The sequence below is a fragment of the Zasmidium cellare genome, assembly GCF_010093935.1.
Source record: "Zasmidium cellare ATCC 36951 unplaced genomic scaffold M409scaffold_2, whole genome shotgun sequence".
In the NCBI taxonomy this organism is placed as follows: domain Eukaryota; kingdom Fungi; phylum Ascomycota; class Dothideomycetes; order Mycosphaerellales; family Mycosphaerellaceae; genus Zasmidium; species Zasmidium cellare.
In genome coordinates this window covers 1,566,616-1,586,939 of record NW_022986946.1, presented here as the reverse complement: position 1 = coordinate 1,586,939, position 20,324 = coordinate 1,566,616, and the positions used below count along the sequence as shown (strand labels likewise).

The following is a 20,324-nucleotide window of genomic DNA, read 5'->3' as shown; positions in this document are numbered from 1 at the left end:
CATTGAATGTTACGACTACGCTTCAAAGTGCACCTTCCCCAGTTTCCGCGAGCATATGATGAAAAGCAAGAGATGCTGGCGAGATCCACAAGTCATTGAGAGATGCTATTGCTTCAACAACGGCACATCTCATCGATTTTGGCCCGAGACAGTCCAGGCCAGGACAACGTATGGATATTGTAGTATTCGACATTGCTGCTTCACACAGGCGGTCATTTCTTGTTGCCGTGCAACACATGTTGTGAAGACGGCGGTGTGGAGTGTAGTAACACGACTTGACGAAAGAGTAGAACCAACAGACCCATGGACCAAAATCTGTAGCTCGATGATCAAGTTAACTACGAACATCGAAGATATGGCTCAGTAACTCGTCTCGACGCAAAAAGACGTCGACACTGAACAAGTCAGTCATGACAATGACATCCAAGTCCAGTACAGGACATCAAAAAGACAAAAAAGATGTCATGGTCAGTACGAGGCTGTTGTGTCGGTTAGCATCTGACATAGTACTGATAGAGTTGGGTGCAGCTTACGTCGAACTCGCGACCTTGGCGTTGACAAGATCAATCAATGATCTATTAGCACCACGCTGTGGACAGCTGTTAGTTCGGTGGTTCGAGCAGTCGGCAGTCACTGCGACTCGTACCTCTAACCAACTGAGCTAACCGACCCGGGTCACATGACAGTGCCAAGCACTCTGTCGTGAATGAAACTCCGCTGAGCTCACCGCTGATAGGATGAGGACAATGCGCCCCAAAAACTATATGATACTCCAACAACTTTGGCTTGGCCATTTAACACGAGTTTGCCAGGCGAGATTCGAGGACAGAAGGAAACTCTGCCATTCGGGCTACTGTGCTATTCGATCGATCCTAAAGAACGACACAAAGTGGCCTGGCGTCTAAAGCCGAGCCTCAGTCCAACGCACACTTTCCCACTGGCCAGGCTGCCTGCCCGAACGCGCCTCGTCTTCGATTTTCAATGCCACCCACTTCCAAAACACCACTTCTAGCATACAGCGTGTCGCGAATGTAAACAGCTCATCGCTGGGATAGAACAGGCAAGCAACCGAGAAGAAATTTTCCGAGGCCCATTTCTCTGGACGGTGCGAGTGGGCTCTCCTTCCTGCTCCTCCACAGTTCTCTCAGAGGGACAATGACCTGGAATGGCTTAACTTACGCAAGGAGCAGAGACTCTTTTCACGACGAATGATGCGGCCAGGCCTTCCGCTGGATCCTGCCAATGGCTTTCCAGAACATAGAGATCTCTGAAACGAAGCCTCGTCAGGATTTGCGTCTACAAGCTCCCGACACGAGACGAAGACCGCAGAGCACTCTCTTATCCTCAAGCTCGCTCGTCAATGGCATGCTTGCTGGGTCCGGTGGATGCTCTGGAGTAATATGTCGCCCATCATCGAAGGCGGCTGGCGCTGATCATTTCAAAGACTTGACATGGCGATAAGTTGATGAAAAGAAGCCTGGTTGAGCCTGTATCTACGAATTCCAGACACGAGACGAACATCGAGCAGCGTTCGCCTGTTCTTGAGGTCGCTCGTCAAGGCATACTCGCGAAACAGTCTGTTGCCAGTCACCGAAAGGACAACTGGAGTTGATCAGATCACACCGTCGAGACCGAGCTGTAGACGAAGCGCTGTGGAAGCGGCCGCACGTCAAAGACCATAGTAGTCGTGAGGAACCGCGATTTAATGGTTCTCGAATGAGAACTCGCTTCTCTCCGCCACGCTACATGACCCTCGAAGAAGTTTCTGGCCTGACAAATGCTCCGGACGTGATTGAGCAACATCGTTCGCCACCTCTTAAGATCACAACCCGTGCAATATCCTCTTTCACGTTGGAGCCGCAAGACTACTCTTCAATTGCCGGGCTAAACGGCGAAGCCGAACACCACGGAAGCACTACGAACGCATCGCCTTTCAGCTTGGTTGGCTTTCAGCGAATCGATCTGCTTTTACAGTGTTAGCGCCAGATCTAGATCCACCAAGGCTGTCTTGGTACCAAAGATCTATGAACATCCCTATATCACACATGGAGCCCCTCAAATGCAGCATAAGTAGGGCTGCGATGGAATTCGACTTTGATCTTCGATGCACAAACGATGACGGATTGGCTGTTCCTCAGCTACGATCACCCTGACCACGCAAGAAGTCGACAAGCTCGGAGAACGATTCGTGCCCATATCACGTCACGGCAGCATGCGTTGAATCGACAATCTCCGCCTAAAACGTCATCGAGCGGTGATGCAGCCAGCAAGCCACATGAGTACGAAGATGAACACGGCCCCTTGTCTGCTTCCAGATCGTCCACCAGCCAACTTCCCTCTAGACCTGGCACCCAGACTTCTAGTGCAAAGCCACGCCTGAGACCAAAGCCACCCTCGCCGCATATTTCACGCTTGGTGCCGGACGAAGAGGACGAGGCTTTAGACGGCAACCATTCTCCGAAGACATGCAGCAAAACGACACGCAACAAACGGCCACGTTCGACTACCACGACATCAATACCAACAGAGGTTGACCTCAACGTCGTACCGGTCCCGCGAAGAGACTGGTACGAATGGCTTCACGACTACTGGTTCGAAGGGACACTGCCAAAGGCCAAGGGTCGTTTGAAAGTGAATGACGACCAGCTGCGACGATACATCTCGTGGACCCGGCGCCTACAAATTACTGAACCGGCAATGTACTACATGTCTCTACTGCTTGCCACAGGCATTCCGTAGGTGTGTATGAAACCTGCCTCTCGACGCGATATCTGACCTCTGGCGATGTAGGGTATCGAACGGTCAATTCCCGCTGGTGAAAGCGCTCTGGCTACGAGGGTGTGCGATTGCGGCAATCAACGAAGCGCTTGATGATCCTGAACGAGCTACGAGCGATGCCTTGATCCAAGCCGTGGGGTTTGTCGCTCTGCATGAGCATATCTACGGAGACAGGACTGCCGCCCATGAGATCCACCGCCCTGCACAGAATCGGTATGCCTCTTGCAAGCTCATTCATACGGTATTCCATTTGACTGATCCCTTGTGCTTCACAGCATGATCAAGTTGCGAGGCGGTATTGAAAGACTCGACCTTCCGATGGAAGTCAGACAGATCATGGTTTGGTATGACACCCTAATGGCGTCCGAAGCTGGTAACGAGCCATACTTCGAAAGCTTCACGGACGGACAGCGTGTGAAGGCGTATAGCAGCGACGAAGCCATTGCTGTCACAAACAACGCCTCTCCGTATCGCAACAAGCATCCAGGTTACAGCCTGCCGGCCGACGTCGAATTTCCACCTGACGATTGATTTCTCAGGCAAAGTGGAGCTCATCTTCACATCATTACGTTCAGCTTTGTCTCCATGCCTTGATGCAACAGCCGAGACAAAAGCTTCCACCAAAGTCACACTCGGCCTCTTCGAATATCGGAGCTCGGCAACAATGAAGCGTCGACTACGCTGATTCATCGAATACCTCCATGACTTGGAGGTGTTCCCCCACATCGCGATGCCGAGTAGTGTCAAGCTTAATATGTGACCTACATCAGGCTCTCGGCAAGTTCCCTCAGAGTTAAAAACGTACGCTTATATCAATCAAGCAAACCTCTACCCCAGGAACGACCTCTGAGTTTGGCCGGTCAGTGCATCTGTCGAACACCCCTGCCAACTTCTCCTCCTCTTTTGTCGCTCTATACCGCGCAGCGACGGTCGCTCTCGGTCTCTTGGCATACCTACAAGAACTCTATGTGACGCCTCGGCTGGGACTATGGCTATGCGATCGCTCACTGTTCAGAGGATGCCGAAGATATAAATGGCCTTGAACGGAAGTCATGGAACGCCAACGCTTCATCATATCGCACTGCATCTTCCTAGAGACAAGGCCTAGATCAACACATACCAAGAATGCATTTCCAAGCCTTCCTCCTCACCACCCTCATTGGCCTCGCAGCCAGCGCAAACATCGGTCGCCGCGCCACGACATGCTTTGACGATGGCGACTACTTCTTCGCCGGCGGCAAGTGCGTGAAGGCATCGGGCCAGATCACTGGGTGAGATATCATCGACACATCTGATCTGATGGATCGTCCCAGCTTACGCCCGGCAGAACCTGCAGCGGATCTACCACCACCACCGCCACGGCCACTGCTACCACCTCAGCACCAGCTGCTTCTGCGACTGGAGCGACTTGTTTCGACGATGGTGACTGCATCTTGTCTGGAGGACACTGTGTCAAGTCCGGTACAGGCCTTGATGGTATCTTGGGGTGAGCATGCTTCCATTGAGGTTGATCGTTCTGAATGGGCTGACCGTCCAATAGCAAGTGCTCGAAGTAGGGTCCTGAAGGACACCAATCATCATGAAACGCTATGTGACAATGAGTGAGAGTTTGTCCCAGCAGGGCTGCACTCGTCTGCTATCCGATGGTCGTCGAGTAGAGACAGATTTTGGATAGACGAAAGCCAGCATGAAACGAAGTCATGTCTTTGAACTCAAGAAGTGCCGACGGTGACCAATGCAACTTTCAATATCGTATATTCCTTGGTTCTCCGTAGATTGTTGCAAGATGGAGCGGGAAGGTTTCATCAAGGGAGGAAGCCGCCTTTTGAGTACGTAATCCAACGGCGCCGTTTTATTGAAAGTCTCGCCATCTTCCACTCTTCGACCTCACCTATGCATGCCACCGGACAGCATCATCAAAAAGGCCCTTCGGAGCAGAAGACTCGACGAAGTGGACATCATCCCATCCCAAAGACATCGAACGCCACGCCGGTCTATTTGGCCCCCAGCTGCACGTTGTCAACCAAGCTTACTGCAACTGGGCTAAGGTACTGGAGACACCTCACATGGACACGAACACACACCAAAAGTGTTGAAGGCCAATGTCTCGTACCGCTGTACCACTATGCGTTCAGATCCCAGAAGGAAGCGTTCACCCGCTGACGAGATCTGGAGCTGTATACCCTTTCCGTTAGCCCATCAACACGATTCAGCAGCCACGTCTTTGGCGTTTCCCCACCTGTATGTACATCACCAAGAAGCGGCCCCTGGGATGTTGTATATGTTTCACTGATCCTGCCTCTGACAATGTCATTTCAACATCGACATTCAAGCTCCCACAAGGCTCTACTAACTACACCAAAATCCATTTGTCTCCCCCAAAATGCCTCGTAAAGACGTCGAGTTCAAGACGTCAGACAACGTGATTCTTCGAGGATGGCTTTTCACACCCTCCAGCAGCAACGGCAAGCTTCCATGCTTGATCATGGCTCACGGCTGGTCTGCAGTCAAAGAGATGGACCTCGACGCTTTTGCCGAACACTTCACCTCCAAGTTGCCCATCACTTGCCTCGTCTACGACAATCGTGGCTTTGGTGCAAGCGACACTGCGAAAGATCAGCCCAGGCATGAGATTGTACCAAGCCTGCAGATGAGTGATTACTCGGATGCCATTACTTATGCTCAGAGCCTTGATGAGGTTGACGGCCGCAAGATTGGCATTTGGGGCAGCTCCTACAGTGGTGGGCATGTCTTGTATGTTGGCGCTGCTGACAAGAGGGTCAAGACTGTTCTCTCCCAGATGTAAGTGGAACGTAACACAAAGCGAGCGTAATGATTGACTCTCAAGGCCCCTCGTGAACGGGTTCGAGAACTTTGTCAGACTTGTACGGTCGGACATGGTCCCTGGCATGATTCAGATGTGGGAAGATGGTACGTTAACTTTTCGATTAACTTGACTGTCGCTGATGAAGGTCATAGATCGTAAAGGTAGAGCAGCAGGCAAAGATCCCATCGTCATCCCGGTTGTGTCAAACGATCCCGCAGCACCGAGTGCGCTTCCTACCCCTGACAGCTACGAGTTCTTCACAGCCTGGGAGAAGAAGAGTTGTTGGAAGAACGAAGTGACCTTGAGAAGGTACTGCTTCACCGCAACTCTCCGACATTTACTAATACGCGGACATAGCATCGAGCACCTTCGCTCAAACGACCCATCCCATCTAATCCACCGCTTGGCACCAACACCTCTCCTTATGACAGTAGCTGCGAATGACGTTCTCACCCCCACGGATCTTGCCCTCGAGGCATACTCGAGAGCCAGGGAGCCCAAGCAGCTTCACATCATCCCCGGTGGCCACTTCGACGGATATAGGTAATGCTTTCCGACGCTATGAGAGGCACAGTACAGGGGCTGACGATAATAGTGGACCGAATTTTGAGCTTAATATTGGAACACAGGTGGCATTCTTGCGAGAGACGCTTTGCATTGAATCGAAGAGTGCTCAGTCGGAGAGTGCTCTACCTGTGCGATCTTGATGATGCTCTTACCACCAATGCATGAGGTTACAGTGGCTTTTGATCGACGTCGGCTGAGTTCGAATACTGTCTCTAGACACGCTGAGATATCTTTGCACAGACTCCCACGCATTGCCATTCTCGCCTTTGGGCCCGCACACATCACACCAGCCTTACGTGCGTGTTGCGTCGAGGTCACAGCATTGGCCACAGGCTTCAGGCATACCGTGGTAATCGAATGCAAACGTCAATGTCACCTCTCCCTTTCCAATGCTTGGCGCATAACAATTTTAATCATTAGAACCGATCCTAGGAAAGCTTGCTAATCATGGAAGACTCCTCAAGTTCTAAACTGCGAGAGCCTCCACTCCATCGAATCTCCAAAGTCTTACCGACAACTAGACGATGGAGCACGACAGCCTCGCCATCCTTCTCTGCCCAGGATCGTGGCATACAACACGCCACTACGATTCATTCGTAACGCACGCAAAAGACCTCTATATTCAGGTCGATGTCGCAATCCCACCGAATGAAGAGGGCCAGGTTACGGACGATGACTTCGAGATCCACGTCCGGAACGCATCTCAGCAGCTCCAAGCATTCATGAAAGACGACAAGAACGTTCTGCTTCTGGCGCACAGCTTCGGCGGCTTCGTAGCGTGTGAGGCAGTTACTGCGGCAAGCCATGTTTCGGCTGGTCGACTACTTGGAATCGTCTTTGTAGCAGCGTTTGCACCCGAATACGGACGGACCTTCGCAGACCTGTTTGCAGGCCAACCAGCACAGAGCTGGACAGCGATCGAGGCGAGCACCGTCCCACCCCTTTTCAGACCTCGCTGACGCTCTCCTAGGGAACCAAATGCTCTGCCAACGACGCATCATCGCTCTTCTACAATCAGGTCCAGGAGCCAGCCCGCACCAGACTGGCGACCAGCCTGGTCCCGTGCAGCACCTCAAACTGGCTAAGGCCGATGATGGCTCAGGAGTGGAAGGACTACCCGTGCTATTACATCAAATGCGGCAAAGACAATATCATGACGACGGCAATCACGCAGGCGAATATTGACCGCATTCCTCAGGCGAAAGTGCTGGAGTTACCTGAAGGGGACCATTTTCCCTTTGAGAGTTGTATGGAGGAGCTTTTGGAGGTTGTGCTTTCTATTGCGTGTGAATTGATGGCTGTTTGATGAATGCAAGGTTCGAGGATTTTTTTTCGGCCATCGTGTGTCCAAGTCACTTCTTTACCACCTGCGCGATCTTGACGTGGAGATACGTTTCGCAGGTGACGTTCACCCCCTCACAAGATCATGACTGTTCCATCGAAAGCCTCGCTTCTTTCTTCTTTCTTCTTCTTCTTTCTTTCTTTGCGATCGAACAGAATCGGCAGCTCAAATGGCCCAACCAGCTACGAGTATCCCGATGGCGTTACCGCAAGAGCCAATGATCACGTATAAAAAAAGCTGCGAGCGGTCAGAGGTAAGTCAACCGATCTCTGGTGACAGAAGATCTGTACAGCAGTGCTGATGTTGTGGACAGACGATTACAAGCTCTGTCGGAATCTTATCAACAAGGCTGTACCAGATGAGTTCAAGCCTGGGCTCTTCTGCGACTCGACATTCATGGAGATACAGGCTCTCATAGCGCTGCAACTGACAAGAATGGGAAACCAATCCCGATGAAAGACTCGAAGGGCAAGGCTATCAGCTATGCGCCCCTGCCGGTCTACGCAGAGAGGAAATGCGCTCATGAGATGGGCAAGGACATGGTCGGTTCGTATTATACCTTCCCAATGACGATCAGCGAAGACGTGGTCCCAAAGTTGGCAGAAATGACCATCCTGTGCGTGAGTGAGTGTTAAAGGATTGAGGAGCTACTAACGGATCATTGCTGATTTTCGGAGATGGCAGAAAAGGAAGAATGCATTCACTGTCGACCGAAATGCAGTCACGATCGGCGCGGACGACTTACTGCATCTTGTGGCGTGGTAAGTCACGAGCCCTATATCCCTTCCTATGAACGTGTGATCCAAGAAGGTGATCTGCTGCGCCTGAGTTGACAGATTCGATACAGGGAGAGGGCGAGCCCTGAGACACCCTCATACGAAACCAAAACGACGAAGAATCGTGAATCCTTCGCCTGGGCTTCCTTCGCTCTCAATATTATGCGGAAGTATCAAATGGATTGCTCTTCTGGCCATTGCGAACCGGTATTCCCAGGGGCTGATGATTCTCAAGCCGAAGGCTGGAGGTAATTGGAAGCTGGCTATGGGAAGGGTGCCCGAGTCCGGTTTTCTGCGAGCATGCACACGGAGATTTCGACCTCGATGGAGTCATTGCGGTCTACATTCGATGGGAGGCCGACCTTTTCCACTTCAGTGTGCTCACGGGTTGCCTTGCACTGGAAATTACTTTCAAGATGGGTGAACATAACGGCAGGATTGCGGTGATCAGGAGCGTTGTTTCTCTCTTGGAAGGCGACCACCATTGACTGCACGTGCTTTTCACATGTTAACAATGGCTTGCTAGTTGCACATGCAAACATGAGAACCTTTGCCAACAGAGTGATGGGTTGCACAGTCTGTTCTCTCGGAAAAGGCCTCCTCTCCGACACACTATTCACACACCATTATCGGTCCAACATCTGAGCATCACCGTCAACAAAGATCACATCTTTCCCTTCAGACACCTACAGGAGATCGCCAGAAAAGTCAGCCAGTACTCAAATGCGATCTCTAACCCCGGCCCTGATATCGCTTGCGATAACTGGTGCCCATGCTCAAATTCGCAAGTTGGGAGATGTCTTCCAGGTCGACACGAGAAGATCCGAACGTGTACCCAAGTTCCTGTCTCAGGCAGCTAGATCCCAACAATCCCGTCTCTACCATCTTCGATCCCGACGCAGGCGAACGTGACACGCGACATGCGCTCAACAAGATCTGGCTTCACATCAATCAACTGAACACCGGTGTGATCGGCCAGATTAGCGACGAAGCATATGAGGGGAATGTCGACACGAGGAAGCTCATGGCGGCTTTCTGGGCGATCTATTCTCGACCTCAGCCGGCTGATACATTCAGGCCACAGGGCGTCTATAAGGCGAAGTTGAAGGAAGTCAGAAGTAAGTCATTCCCATGACTGTGACTTGATATCATGCTGATCCAGAGCAAAGCGCGATATGACGACCTCAGAAAAGCAATCGCGAAAGTCGAACCCGATTCCAAGAAGAAGCCCAAGCTGTGAGCACGTTGAGATTAGCATGCTCTATTGCGTTCACTGATTTTGCGTGATAGGTTTTGCGACACCACGTATCAAGTCATGCAACAGGCAAATTTCCCTGCCCGCGATCACAGAGGTAGGGAAATCAGGGATAGGATGACTGACCAGGTCATCACGCTGCGAGAGTGGGAGACACAACATGGCCGCAACTTCGGTGAGCATGAACGGATAGCACCACATCCAGCGCTTCGACTGACAGTCTCTTTCCAGATAATAATTGGTACTTCTGGTTCGAGTTTGCCCGCGAGGTACTTAAATTTACCCCTTTTCCGTCAGTCTCAGGGGCCCAGCTGACCCTACTGAACTCCATAGCGTGGCTACATGGTCTTCCAAAAGAGCACCTGGCCACCACTAGACGCCAATCGAAACTACCCATGGCCTCTCGATCCTCGAACGAACCAGCCCTCCATCTGCCAAATCAGGGGCGTCGACGGCTTCACCTGGACATACGACGAGCTGCCCGAAGACGATGACCACGGCACCGACGCATGGATCTACAAACCTCACATCGCACTATGCCCTCGCAGTTTCCAACAATCGCAGTACAGGAGTTACGATATCAAGACGGCACCACAACCTGAGGGAACACATCTCGATACGATGGGGATCGTGGCTTTGACGTTTTATCACGAGCTCTTCCACTTCACCGAGCCGGTGGACTCTGTCGATGTGCCGACCAAATTCGCAAAACGCAATGCGGATGGGAGTCGAGATCCGAGGTGAGTCCATTGTGGAGACCTCTGTGAAGAGAGACACTGACATGCATAGATGGCCCGCGGAGAAGGCAGGATATCGACACTTCGACGAGCATCGAACCTGGGGCGCGCTGCAGAGGATGTCACTCGCCATGTTCGAGCGCGCCAGGGACGAGACGATGGATTGGAAGCAATCGCTCCCTATTCGGAACCCGGAGAGCTATGCTTGGTTCGCACTCACGCTGGCGATTCAGCTTGTTGTCGGGTCAGTATGCCGATAAAACATTCTGCTGCAGGGCAAGCTTGACTGACTTTTGTGGTATCATCTAGACAAGACTGGTCATCCGGCGCAGCGAGACCAGCGGGTTCTCCCCATATTCCAGTCACCGCTACCATCCCTGGCGATAGGCCACCGGCCCATTTCATCGACAAGCCCACAGGTGTTCCAATTCCAGATGTCAGTTTCGAGGAGTTGTTTTGGTCTGGTGTCGATCAAGGCGAAAACATCACGACGCTGGAAAACCACCTCGATCCGACGACGTATGACGAAGAGATGACCACGACGCCGAGGGAGTGCCTTGATGCGTTTCATTCGAGTGGGATGTTCTCCAACACCACCTTTATCACCTCGACGAGGTCGCCGCTGAAGCAGCCTTGAGAGGGTCCAGGGCAACTCCAACACGATGGCAATGGAGACTTCTCGCACGTCTTAGGCTTGACCGAAGGAATACTCTACGAGAAGAAGGTAATGGAGCATGGCCTTGGAGGGCGGCCGTGGAGCATTGTCGAAGGGAATGAACATGCCTCGAACGATCCATCATATGCCACCGAGTCGACTAGATTCACAACATCTTCACATGTCAAGAATGTTAGCGTCTTCTCACCTTGTTAAGGCAGACCCATTCACAAGAAAAGGCAACGCCAACCCAAACTCGATTTCCAATCCATTCCTCCAAACCCATCTCTTCCACCAAACCCATCTCTTCCAAATTCTCTAGTCTCAATCCCAATCTCGACCGCATCTCAATCAAACAAGCAAGAACGAAAGAAAGAATCTCAAATACCTTCTCTAGCAGTCCCATACCCGAGTGCAGCAGCCGAGACACAATAGAAACCCCCAGCGAAAACGCAATCAGTAATCGCCTCGCCAGCAATTGGAGCGAACCTCCTTGGCGCGCATATGCGCTACCGTCACGCATCAGTCAGCAGCTGTAAGCAGAGAGCATGAACGCCTCACAACCTACAGCTAGCTAGCTGGCACAGGTGGCTGAGGTTCTCTTTTTTTTTACACAAATCAGACCCGAGCAATTTCAAATTCTTGCACATGCAGCTGGGGGAGCTTTTTGCTATTCGGGGCTTCGGGGGACGGTGTTCGCTTGGAATGGATGGGTGTGGAGTGTAGGACGAGGTTCTGGAGGCGGCTGACAGAGCATGGTTGGGATGTTGGGGAGGGATATAAGAGGTGATGGGCGACGCGAGGATGGAGAGTTGGGAGGGTAGAGATTCAAGCAATTTAGAAAGTCAGGAAAGGAAAGAAAGACCACCAACCGACAATATGCCACTTCCAGAGGACAAGCAAATCGTCGAGACGGCTGGCAAGCTCGTCAAGACGTTGCAGGGAGCGTTTGGCACTCCTCCAGAGTATCGTCCAGGTAGGCTCATACTCAACTCTCACGTAGATGGCAGTAGACTGACGGAAGCACAGCCCATGCTCGCGGACGACTTCTCAAGGGCGTCTTCACACCCACCCCCGAAGCAGCCTCCCTTTCCAAGGCACCACACTTCAACAACGCCTCCACGCCGATCGTGGTACGCTTCTCCAGCTCCACGGGCATCCCGAACATCCCCGACACGGACGCCAACGCCAACCCGCGAGGCATGGCTGTCCGCTTCGTCTTGAGTGACGATGGACACAAGCATACCGACATCATCGCTCACTCGACCAAGTACTTCCCCATGCGGACCGGCGAGGGCTTTCTGAGCCTCCTACAAGCTATCGGCAACGGCACAGTTGGGGCTTTCTTGGGCGAGAACCCATCCGCAGCAGCCTTCGTGCAGGATCCCAAGCCCTCGCCAGTGTCGTTCGCGACTGAAAAGTACTTCGGCGTGAACGCGTTCAAGTTCATCTCTAGCGAGGGCAAGGAGACGTTCGTGCGCTACCGCATCGTGCCGGAGGAGTTCTCAGTCCTATCAGATGCCGAGCTGGCTTCCAAGTCCGACTCATACCTCTTCGACGAGCTACCTGAGCGTCTCTCCAAGGGCCCAGCGACTTTGAAGCTCCTCGCTCAGATCGCCGAGGAAGGTGATGTGACTGATGATGCTACGAAGCTTTGGCCGGAGGAACGCAAGCAGGTTGAGCTGGGGACGATCAAGCTGGAGGAGGTCGAGGAGCAGGGCCAGAGCAAGAAGGAGGAGCAGCATATCATCTTTGATCCGGTCCCAAGGGTTGAAGGCGTCGAGTCCAGTGCGGATCCTCTGTTGGAGATGCGTGCTGCTGTGTACCTTACCAGTGGCAGGGAGCGCAGGGCTCTCGAGAAGAAGGATTAATAGCCATGTACTCGAGGTAGAGGAGTGAGGTTCCTGAAATCAAGTTACCATATAATCCTTAGCTCTCCCTGAAGCAATGCATATAGTGTATAGATTCCGGGTTGTGCCCTGCCGGTATCTTCGGCGTCAAATTGCCACGCGGCTTGCCCGGGTTCACTTGTGATCCCTCTCACATGTCAGGTACGGAGGGTCTCCGTGCCAGATTGCCGGGTTTGTACATGATCAGGGTCAACAAAGCGATGTGCATGGGAGAAAGAGATCCGGACGGAGTTTGGGATGGAGAAAAGAAGTCGCAGTCCCACAGGCCGAGGAGCAAAGTCCAGCGACCCACCCTTCATACCGACGACCGGATTCATTCACTAGAGCTGTCCATTGTTGTGCATGGAATAAATAAGCCTTTAGCTCCGCCATGACATGCCGTCATTCTTGTCGAAGCTATTGGTCTTGTGCTGAGGCGCAGTGGTGCATACCGGTCGAAATTCCACCATGAGCCGGTGATAATACTCCTTGGGCTGCCAACACTGCTGCCTCCGTCACTTCTGTACACACCACCACCATCATGAAGCGCGTCGGGGGATGGCTATCCTCCAAGACCAGTCTCCCGGCCACCAAGAGCCTGACTGCTCTCGACGAGCCCGCAGCTCTGCAGGATGCCCTCAAATCCGCCGCCTTGATCATGAACGATGAGAACGAACGCGCCGAGAATGAGTTATCCAAGGGCACTTCCCCCTTCCACAAGCTCGGGCGGGCGACGACGTTCTTCCTCAGGGCGACGCTGGGATTCGAGAAAGAGATGATGGAACAGACCTCTTCGTGTCTCTCAGAAGCCGAGGAATCCGCCAGCGAGCACCACCGACGAGCGACACGAGACCCTACGACTGCACACCAGAGCAAGATATACCCTACAGGATCAGAATATGCGCTTTGTCAGGCCGAGACGCAGCTCATGTCTGCGGTCATCGGCGTGCTCAATGAGAGTCTGACAGAGAGTCTGCGAGGGTTCTACAAGCTGCGAAGAGCATTCGCGACGCTGCATGCGATCGTGGAGGCGGAGAATCGATATCTGGACAAGCACTTCTCGACTTCGAGCAGTTCAAGAGCGAGCACGGCTACGGAGAAGAGCAAGAGCAAGAGACCGTATGGACCTGAGGAGGCTTCAGCAGCGAGTTCGGGAGTCATGACTCCTACCGGCTCGGGCGACGAGGAGGACCTCAATTTCAAGGATGCAGAAGAAGGGCTGGGGAATCAGCCTACACCGGTGGAATACCAGGGACACATAGACCTGCCAGTCGAGAGCCTGAGCATAAACGGCAGCACCAAAGGAAGCCGGAACAGCAAAAGTTCTGTCGAAATGCCGCCTGCATACGCATCCAGCATATCCAAGGGAGCAGCTGGCAAGCACGACGATTTGGACTTCACCGCTGACGTCTCCAATGACCCCATCGATGTGTACATCCACTCAGGGATCTCCCTCTGCTATGGTCTTTTGCAGCTCATCCTCTCCATGGTACCTCCAGCTTTCTCCAGGATCCTGTCCATCCTCTCTTTCCGCGGCGACAGAGAGAATGGGCTGCGCTTGTTATGGCGAGCGACGGCCTTTAAAGATAACATCAATGGAGCCCTCGCCAGCGCTATCACCTTAGGTTTCCACAACGCGGCCGTCGCTCTCTGCGATATCCACAGCAGAGAGTCGTACCCAAAAGAAAGACTGACTGTCCTCCTCCAGGATATCCGCAAGCTCTACCCTCAATCCGTCATGTGGGTATTGGAAGAAGCGCGCATGGCCATGGCAGGTCGAGATCTCGAAAGAGGCGCGGACATCTTGATCAACAATCCTCTCAAATCGCCCCTCAAACAAGTCGAAGCCCTCCGTCTCTTCGAAACGAGCACAGCGCTCATGTGCCTGCACCGCTACGAAGAATGCGCCAACTGCTTCATCAAATGCGTCGACATGAACAGCTGGAGCCCGGGCCTCTACCTCTACATCGCAGGCGCCTGCCACGTTGAGCTCTACCGCCAATACACCCTCCAAGAAAACCCGGAGAAAGCCTCCGCACACAAGAAGAAAGCCACCGACCTCCTCAACAGCGTCACCCAGCACGCTGGCAAAAAACGCCTCATGGCCCGCCAACTGCCCCTCGACGTCTTCATCGTCCGCAAACTCGCCAAATGGACCGCCCGCGCCAAAGCCTCCTCCCCCACCACCGACCTCGTCGACGCCATCGGCGTCAGCCCCCTCGAAGAAATGATCTACTTCTGGTCCGGCTTCCGCCGCATGCGCCCCGAACACGTCCATCTCTCCCTCGCCTGCCTCGCGTGGTCCGAGACCCAGCACGCGCAAGCAGAACCCCCTGAACCCATCGACGAACGCGCCATCCTCGCCCTCCTCACCGCCACCTGCCTCCGCACGCTCAACCGCCTCGCCGAAGCGCAAGCCACCCTCACCGAGAAGGTCTACTGCTACGACTGGCACGCCCTCAAGGCCTGTCCGCACGCGGATAACTGGCCTCTGCCGGTCGCGCATTATGAGCATGCGGTGTGTTTGTGGCAGGAGGCGGGCGGGCAGGATGGGGAGAGGGAGGTGTTGAGACGGTGTAGTGAGGAGTTGGGGAGGGTGGAGAGGTGGGAGAGTTTTGATTTGGATGCGAGGATTGGGTTGAAGATTACGACGGCGAGGGAGACGTTGAGGAGGGCTGGGGTTTGAGATAGATGGGAGAGAAGGAATTGGTTGGGGTGGGGTGGGTTGGGTTGGTTGGGAGGGAGGGATGATGTTGTTCAGGTTTTACAATTTGTGTACATGTTTGGGAGGGTATGTATACATATACATTACGATGAAGAAAGAGACAATGTCTATATCTATGCACCATCATACGCTTTTCCATCATACCCATTCATTCACTTCATCAGAAAAGAATAAATCTCGCCCTGCCTCACCTCTTTGTTAATCAGAAGTCCTTAAAAAACTCATCCGCCTCCCTCCTCTCCCTCGTCGACGACGTCGTCTCCTGCGTCGTCGGCCTCCCACCCCCCTCCCGCCTCAAATAATCCGCATAAAGTTTCCTCGACGTAAAACGATTCACGCCCGATAACCTTCCATTCCCACCATTCCCATCACCACCACGATTCAACCCCCCCGTCACCTGCTCATTCTCCACCATCACCACCATCCACACCCCGACACGGTCATCAACCCCAAACAGCGGTGTGCAGTGTAACCAGCGGGGTTTGCCTTCTCCCTCATTCATACTCGTAAGCCAGGTGACTTTCGCCGTGACGCCCGTCGTGCCGCGTGCTAAAGCGTCCTGAAGTCCCTCGCGGACGGTTGAAGGGCCGCCTATTCGATCGAGGAGTTTGGTTTGGAGGAGGCCGGGGATGCGGAGGGTGGGTGAGGTGAATGTGATTCGGAGGGAGGGGTAGGGCCGGACGAGGAGGTAGTTTTGGTAGACGCCTGGGAGGCGGCCGGAGGGGCCTAGACTCGCGGCGGGCCAGAGGGGTGGGTCTTTGGTTAGGTCGTCCATGCCGAGGACGAGTCTGCTGTTGCGGCCTCTGCTGTTGGGTGGGCGGGTGGAGCTTGAGCGGATGGAGGCTGGGGGGTGGGAGAGCGTGGTGGTTCGTTGGGCGAGGTTTTTGAAGAGGTCTGTCTCTTCTTCGGTGAGGAGTTGGCCGAGATCTGTCAGTGCTGTTCGAGGGTCCTTGTGCGCGAGGAGACTGAATCGTGCGCTCGAGCGGTCTTGCGATAGTAGCTGAGCGAACGATTCCAGTCCTCGTCCGTCTTCGATCAAGGATGAGACGTCGATCTGTGCTCCTAGGAAGTATCTCACGGTGCCCTTGTTGTCGTACATTGGGGCAATCATGAGGAGGTTCATAAAAGGTGTGCCATCTCGTCGGTAATTGAGGATAGTCTCGCAGCACTCTTCGCCCTGGCTGAGTGTCTCTATCAGTCTCCTCACTGCCGAGTGAGATGACTTCGGTCCTTGGAGGAATCGGCAGTTGCGGCCTATAACATATTCTTTGCTATATTGCGAGAGATTGTAGAACTCTGTAACTAGTCAGTGCTGTCCCGAAGTGATTGAATTCCTGCCGTACCTTCACTGGCATACACTATCGGATTGTCTGGTATTGACGGATCCGAAATGCAGTACACCTCCGCAAGACTTGGTATCAGCTCAGTCATGATAGGCGCACTATTGCCCGTGATCTCCTTGACGAGAGTATCTGTCACGAGAGAAACCAGCCGATGCGTTAAGTATGCCGGCAGCGCTTCCTCGACCAGAGCTTCGACGGTCTGCTTAGATCTCGCCTCGAATTGTTGGTCAAGTGTCGCGGCGCCCAATGGCTTATGTCCAGAACGTGGTTGGAGCTGCCTTGCAATCGCATTGGCGTACTCGACTGCTGCGATTGCCTTCCTAGCCTGCGCATACTGTTTGAGAGTGTCTGTATGTTGTGGTCGGTATTGATCGAGGAAGCGCGTGAACCTTAAAGCAAGCGAATGGTCTTGGAGAATGACATCCAGGTGCTCGGCAGAGAAGAACCGCGCAGCAAGACTTTCCAAACCATTTTGATTCTGCTGAATAGTGGGAGGCAGCGGAGGCTTCAAGTTGTAGGAATCCTGATCATCGGAATCCCGCCCAGAGTCCAGCGCCGTCGTCGACTCGGTATGTGTCTCGTCATGCTGCTCCTGCTCCTCTGGAATGTCAAACACGCTCGGCGGGGCAGGCGAAGCTATTGGCGACATGTGCTCCTCGAAGTGAGAACTGAAAGGATCATTGTGGTTGATTTCAAGAGGCGTCGAGAGCGGCGAGGCCAGAACGTCGTCCAGAGGACTCAGCGGGGTTTCCGTCAATGACGACTTCAATTCTGGCGAGACATTGACGACACGAAGGCTGGACATAGTGCCGGAGCCCACCGAGCCAACCTTATGTCGCAGAGAGGGTGTTGTGTTTTGCTTCTGGCGCTTTTCGTCCTCTGCTGCTGCGGCTACAACTACAGAATCTTGCCGCGTCGTCGTCGGCGGGCTATTTGCGTCGACCATGGTCAAACCCGTCCGTGGGCGCGCCGCGCCACCATTGGCGATCAGGGATGTTACCTGAAACGAGGATAATGGCAGCGGTTGTAAGGTCGACGGGGGCTGGGTGTACCGGCGGATTCGTGGTCGGTTTGCGATGGCCAGAAATGCAATGCCATCCTGCTGCGCCAACGCCTACTTTCTCAAGCACGGAGGTCGCAGAGGAAGATGCGATTGCTAGCTGCTACGCGCGATCGATCTCGCGTACTCTGAGCTGCATGTCTTCCAGGATGGGAGCTCTTTTCTCTTGCATTGCTGCCGTCCAGGATGTCTGGCGTTGCATGGAGAGCCGGTGTGGAAACGTCATCCTCGCCAGCTTCGAGAGCTCGTGCCATGGAGCTCTTTGATCGCGGGGTGGCTTCTGCTCTTCACGTCCTTTCCTGTTCCTGTTGACCATTCGCCGGAGAGTTTGGAGAAGTCTGGGTCTTCGAAAGAGACGCGCTACAAGGGAACGCGTCCTCAACCTCCAACTCAGCACGACGACGCCTCATGAGAAGTACTATCTCGCAATACCACCTGCCCAGTCTGGCCCGGAAACATTGCCATTCTCGGCGACTGTTGTCCTGAAAGGTGAAGCTGAAGTATGACTCCTCGATAACAAGATGGTCACCCGGACGATGCTGCAGCGCAGCGAATCCTTCAATGTCCATGCGCAGCTACTTCTCCAGCTGAAAGCCTGATAGGGCGTTGAAAAGGCGTAGAAAACCTACTTGTAGTATCGATCGCGTACCAGTATCAAGACACGATTCTCCCATCGGTCGAACCAGCATCAAAGTATCGAAGATGCCTTTCGAAATCTCCAAGTTGCGCGAGGAGGACTGCCGCGAGTTCGCGGACTTGGACGAGGTGGCGACGAGGGGCTGGGCACTGGGAATGGCAATGGACGAAGAGGCACGACGACAAGGCCAGAACCGGAAAGACATGATACTGGGCATGATGCTTCATCATTTCCAAGAGCCGAATCCTGCCGGCGTCTTGCTGAAGGCTACCGACTCGGAGACTGGGACATTGGTGTCAGTCGCCATGTGGAGTTGGCAGCTTGAAGAGAAGGAAGAGAAGGTGGATGTGGAGGCTCCGGTGCCTGAAGAAGGTGCTGTTGGGGAGGCAAAAGAGGAGCGGAAAACCCTGTGGAATGCGTTGCGAGAGGAGAGCGAGGGAGTGCGGAAGGCGTCGTATGGCAACAAGCCACATTTCAGTATGTCTCGCAGTCCCTGAGCATGTCTTTATGGTCACTCATCGGCAATGGAGGACTGCAGCTTCTCATGACCCACCCTGACTGGCAACGCAAAGGCGCGGGAAGCTTGCTGGTCAAGCATGGTTGTGAAATGGCTGATGAAGCTGGGCTCATCTCGGTCTTGACTGCATCCGCCGCTGGATGGCATCTCTATGAGAGACATGGCTTCAAGATTTTCAAGTATCACGAGCTCGACCTTCGTCCTTTTGGGGTCGATGGAACTGAGCCACGACGATTCATGATTCGTGAGCCGCAGCCCAAAACGAAGCCTTGAACAATTCGGAGATTGATGTCTTTTGTGGATTGCTGTTGTTGAAAACGAGGCGTTCTATGATGAAGTGATTATAGAACAGGAACAGACCCGTGTCAAGGATCAGTCATCAGGCGAGCAGGCGAATGAGGTGTTCGAGCAAGAAGCGGCGGGTGATGAATTTTTCAAGTTATCCAGGGAGTCCTGACAACGAATGTGGATTACAGAGGAATGCAATAGATGAACGAGACCTCAACATGCCAATCAAATGCCGCGTCGCTGCATTCGTTCGGACTCATACAATATTCAGCAGAAGTTCCTGATTGAATTAAGCACATGTCAGCGGAAGGTGCAGCGTATAGACAGGCATATACGGTCTTACAACCTGTCATATACATGTCAACCAGTTCACACAGGCTTGCCAATTGGGGGCAGTCCAACGGAAAGTGGAAGAGCTGCGCTCCGCATGTCGCATCACCGTACCTCGCTCACAAAGTCACCCGCATGGGTTCCCCAGTTGCAAAACCTCTGAATTCAATGCTACCCACTGCCTGCTTTGGGATGTTGACGTCTCACTCACCCAACGCGTAAAGTGCCGGTGGGCGGGACCAGTGCCGGGCGTTTTCTTCTTCGCCAACGCTCGCGCCCAACGATGAGGAGGAGGGACGGCAGCCGGGTGCCACCAACCCACGCACCTGGATCGAAGGTCTCGGTTGGGATGGATCTGGTCCGTGGCGGAGGCTGATAGCCGGCCGGCGCTCGTCATTGCGGCTCTCAGAGGAGCCCATGGTTGATCAAGTCATCCGTCAGGCTGTCGGTAGCTGCTCGACCATGAACATGTTGTGATGATGATGAAGGGGAAAAGATGGACGGAAACGCCGCTTTCGTCAGGCCGGAGGTGGGCATGTGATATCGAGATGTGGTCGGCCTTTATTACGGGCGAAGCGCAGGATGTGACGAGAGTTTA

The 20,324-nt window shown here is 53.5% G+C and overlaps 8 protein-coding genes across 8 annotated transcripts; 7 read left to right on the top strand and 1 right to left on the bottom strand.

The window, feature by feature from the left end:
- Positions 1-2,115: 2,115 nt before the first annotated feature.
- Positions 2,116-3,309, top strand: M409DRAFT_17190 (uncharacterized protein; the record flags this gene model as incomplete). The annotated part of the gene is made up of 3 exons (XM_033803947.1): positions 2,116-2,735; positions 2,791-2,991; positions 3,054-3,309. The coding sequence occupies 3 exons, from the start codon at positions 2,116-2,118 to the stop codon at positions 3,307-3,309; spliced, it is 1,077 nt and encodes a 358-aa protein (XP_033674135.1).
- Positions 3,310-3,903: 594 nt separating this feature from the next.
- Positions 3,904-4,383, top strand: M409DRAFT_49718 (uncharacterized protein; the record flags this gene model as incomplete). Its single annotated transcript, XM_033811323.1, has 3 exons — positions 3,904-4,049; positions 4,106-4,254; positions 4,319-4,383. The coding sequence occupies 3 exons, from the start codon at positions 3,904-3,906 to the stop codon at positions 4,381-4,383; spliced, it is 360 nt and encodes a 119-aa protein (XP_033674134.1).
- A 778-nt stretch (positions 4,384-5,161) lies between these two features.
- On the top strand, positions 5,162-7,131 carry M409DRAFT_49717 (uncharacterized protein; the record flags this gene model as incomplete). The annotated part of the gene is made up of 6 exons (XM_033811322.1): positions 5,162-5,580; positions 5,627-5,709; positions 5,758-5,914; positions 5,963-6,148; positions 6,413-6,521; positions 6,694-7,131. 6 exons carry the CDS (start codon positions 5,162-5,164, stop codon positions 7,129-7,131), a joined length of 1,392 nt encoding a protein of 463 aa, XP_033674133.1.
- An 835-nt stretch (positions 7,132-7,966) lies between these two features.
- On the top strand, positions 7,967-10,919 carry M409DRAFT_49716 (uncharacterized protein; the record flags this gene model as incomplete). The annotated part of the gene is made up of 10 exons (XM_033811321.1): positions 7,967-8,130; positions 8,192-8,275; positions 8,362-8,538; positions 9,098-9,408; positions 9,460-9,526; positions 9,581-9,720; positions 9,777-9,814; positions 9,879-10,285; positions 10,335-10,526; positions 10,592-10,919. 10 exons carry the CDS (start codon positions 7,967-7,969, stop codon positions 10,917-10,919), a joined length of 1,908 nt encoding a protein of 635 aa, XP_033674132.1.
- An 897-nt stretch (positions 10,920-11,816) lies between these two features.
- M409DRAFT_17187 (uncharacterized protein) lies at positions 11,817-12,808 on the top strand (the record flags this gene model as incomplete). Its single annotated transcript, XM_033803946.1, has 2 exons — positions 11,817-11,913; positions 11,967-12,808. The coding sequence occupies 2 exons, from the start codon at positions 11,817-11,819 to the stop codon at positions 12,806-12,808; spliced, it is 939 nt and encodes a 312-aa protein (XP_033674131.1).
- Positions 12,809-13,367: 559 nt separating this feature from the next.
- Positions 13,368-15,512, top strand: M409DRAFT_62806 (uncharacterized protein; the record flags this gene model as incomplete). The annotated part of the gene is made up of 1 exon (XM_033815320.1): positions 13,368-15,512. One exon carries the CDS (start codon positions 13,368-13,370, stop codon positions 15,510-15,512), a length of 2,145 nt encoding a protein of 714 aa, XP_033674130.1.
- Positions 15,513-15,753: 241 nt separating this feature from the next.
- Positions 15,754-17,699, bottom strand: M409DRAFT_62805 (uncharacterized protein; the record flags this gene model as incomplete). Its single annotated transcript, XM_033815319.1, has 2 exons — positions 15,754-16,847; positions 16,895-17,699. The coding sequence occupies 2 exons, from the start codon at positions 17,697-17,699 to the stop codon at positions 15,754-15,756; spliced, it is 1,899 nt and encodes a 632-aa protein (XP_033674129.1).
- A 957-nt stretch (positions 17,700-18,656) lies between these two features.
- On the top strand, positions 18,657-19,381 carry M409DRAFT_17184 (uncharacterized protein; the record flags this gene model as incomplete). The annotated part of the gene is made up of 2 exons (XM_033803945.1): positions 18,657-19,068; positions 19,122-19,381. 2 exons carry the CDS (start codon positions 18,657-18,659, stop codon positions 19,379-19,381), a joined length of 672 nt encoding a protein of 223 aa, XP_033674128.1.
- Between the last annotated feature and the right edge of the window lie 943 nt (positions 19,382-20,324).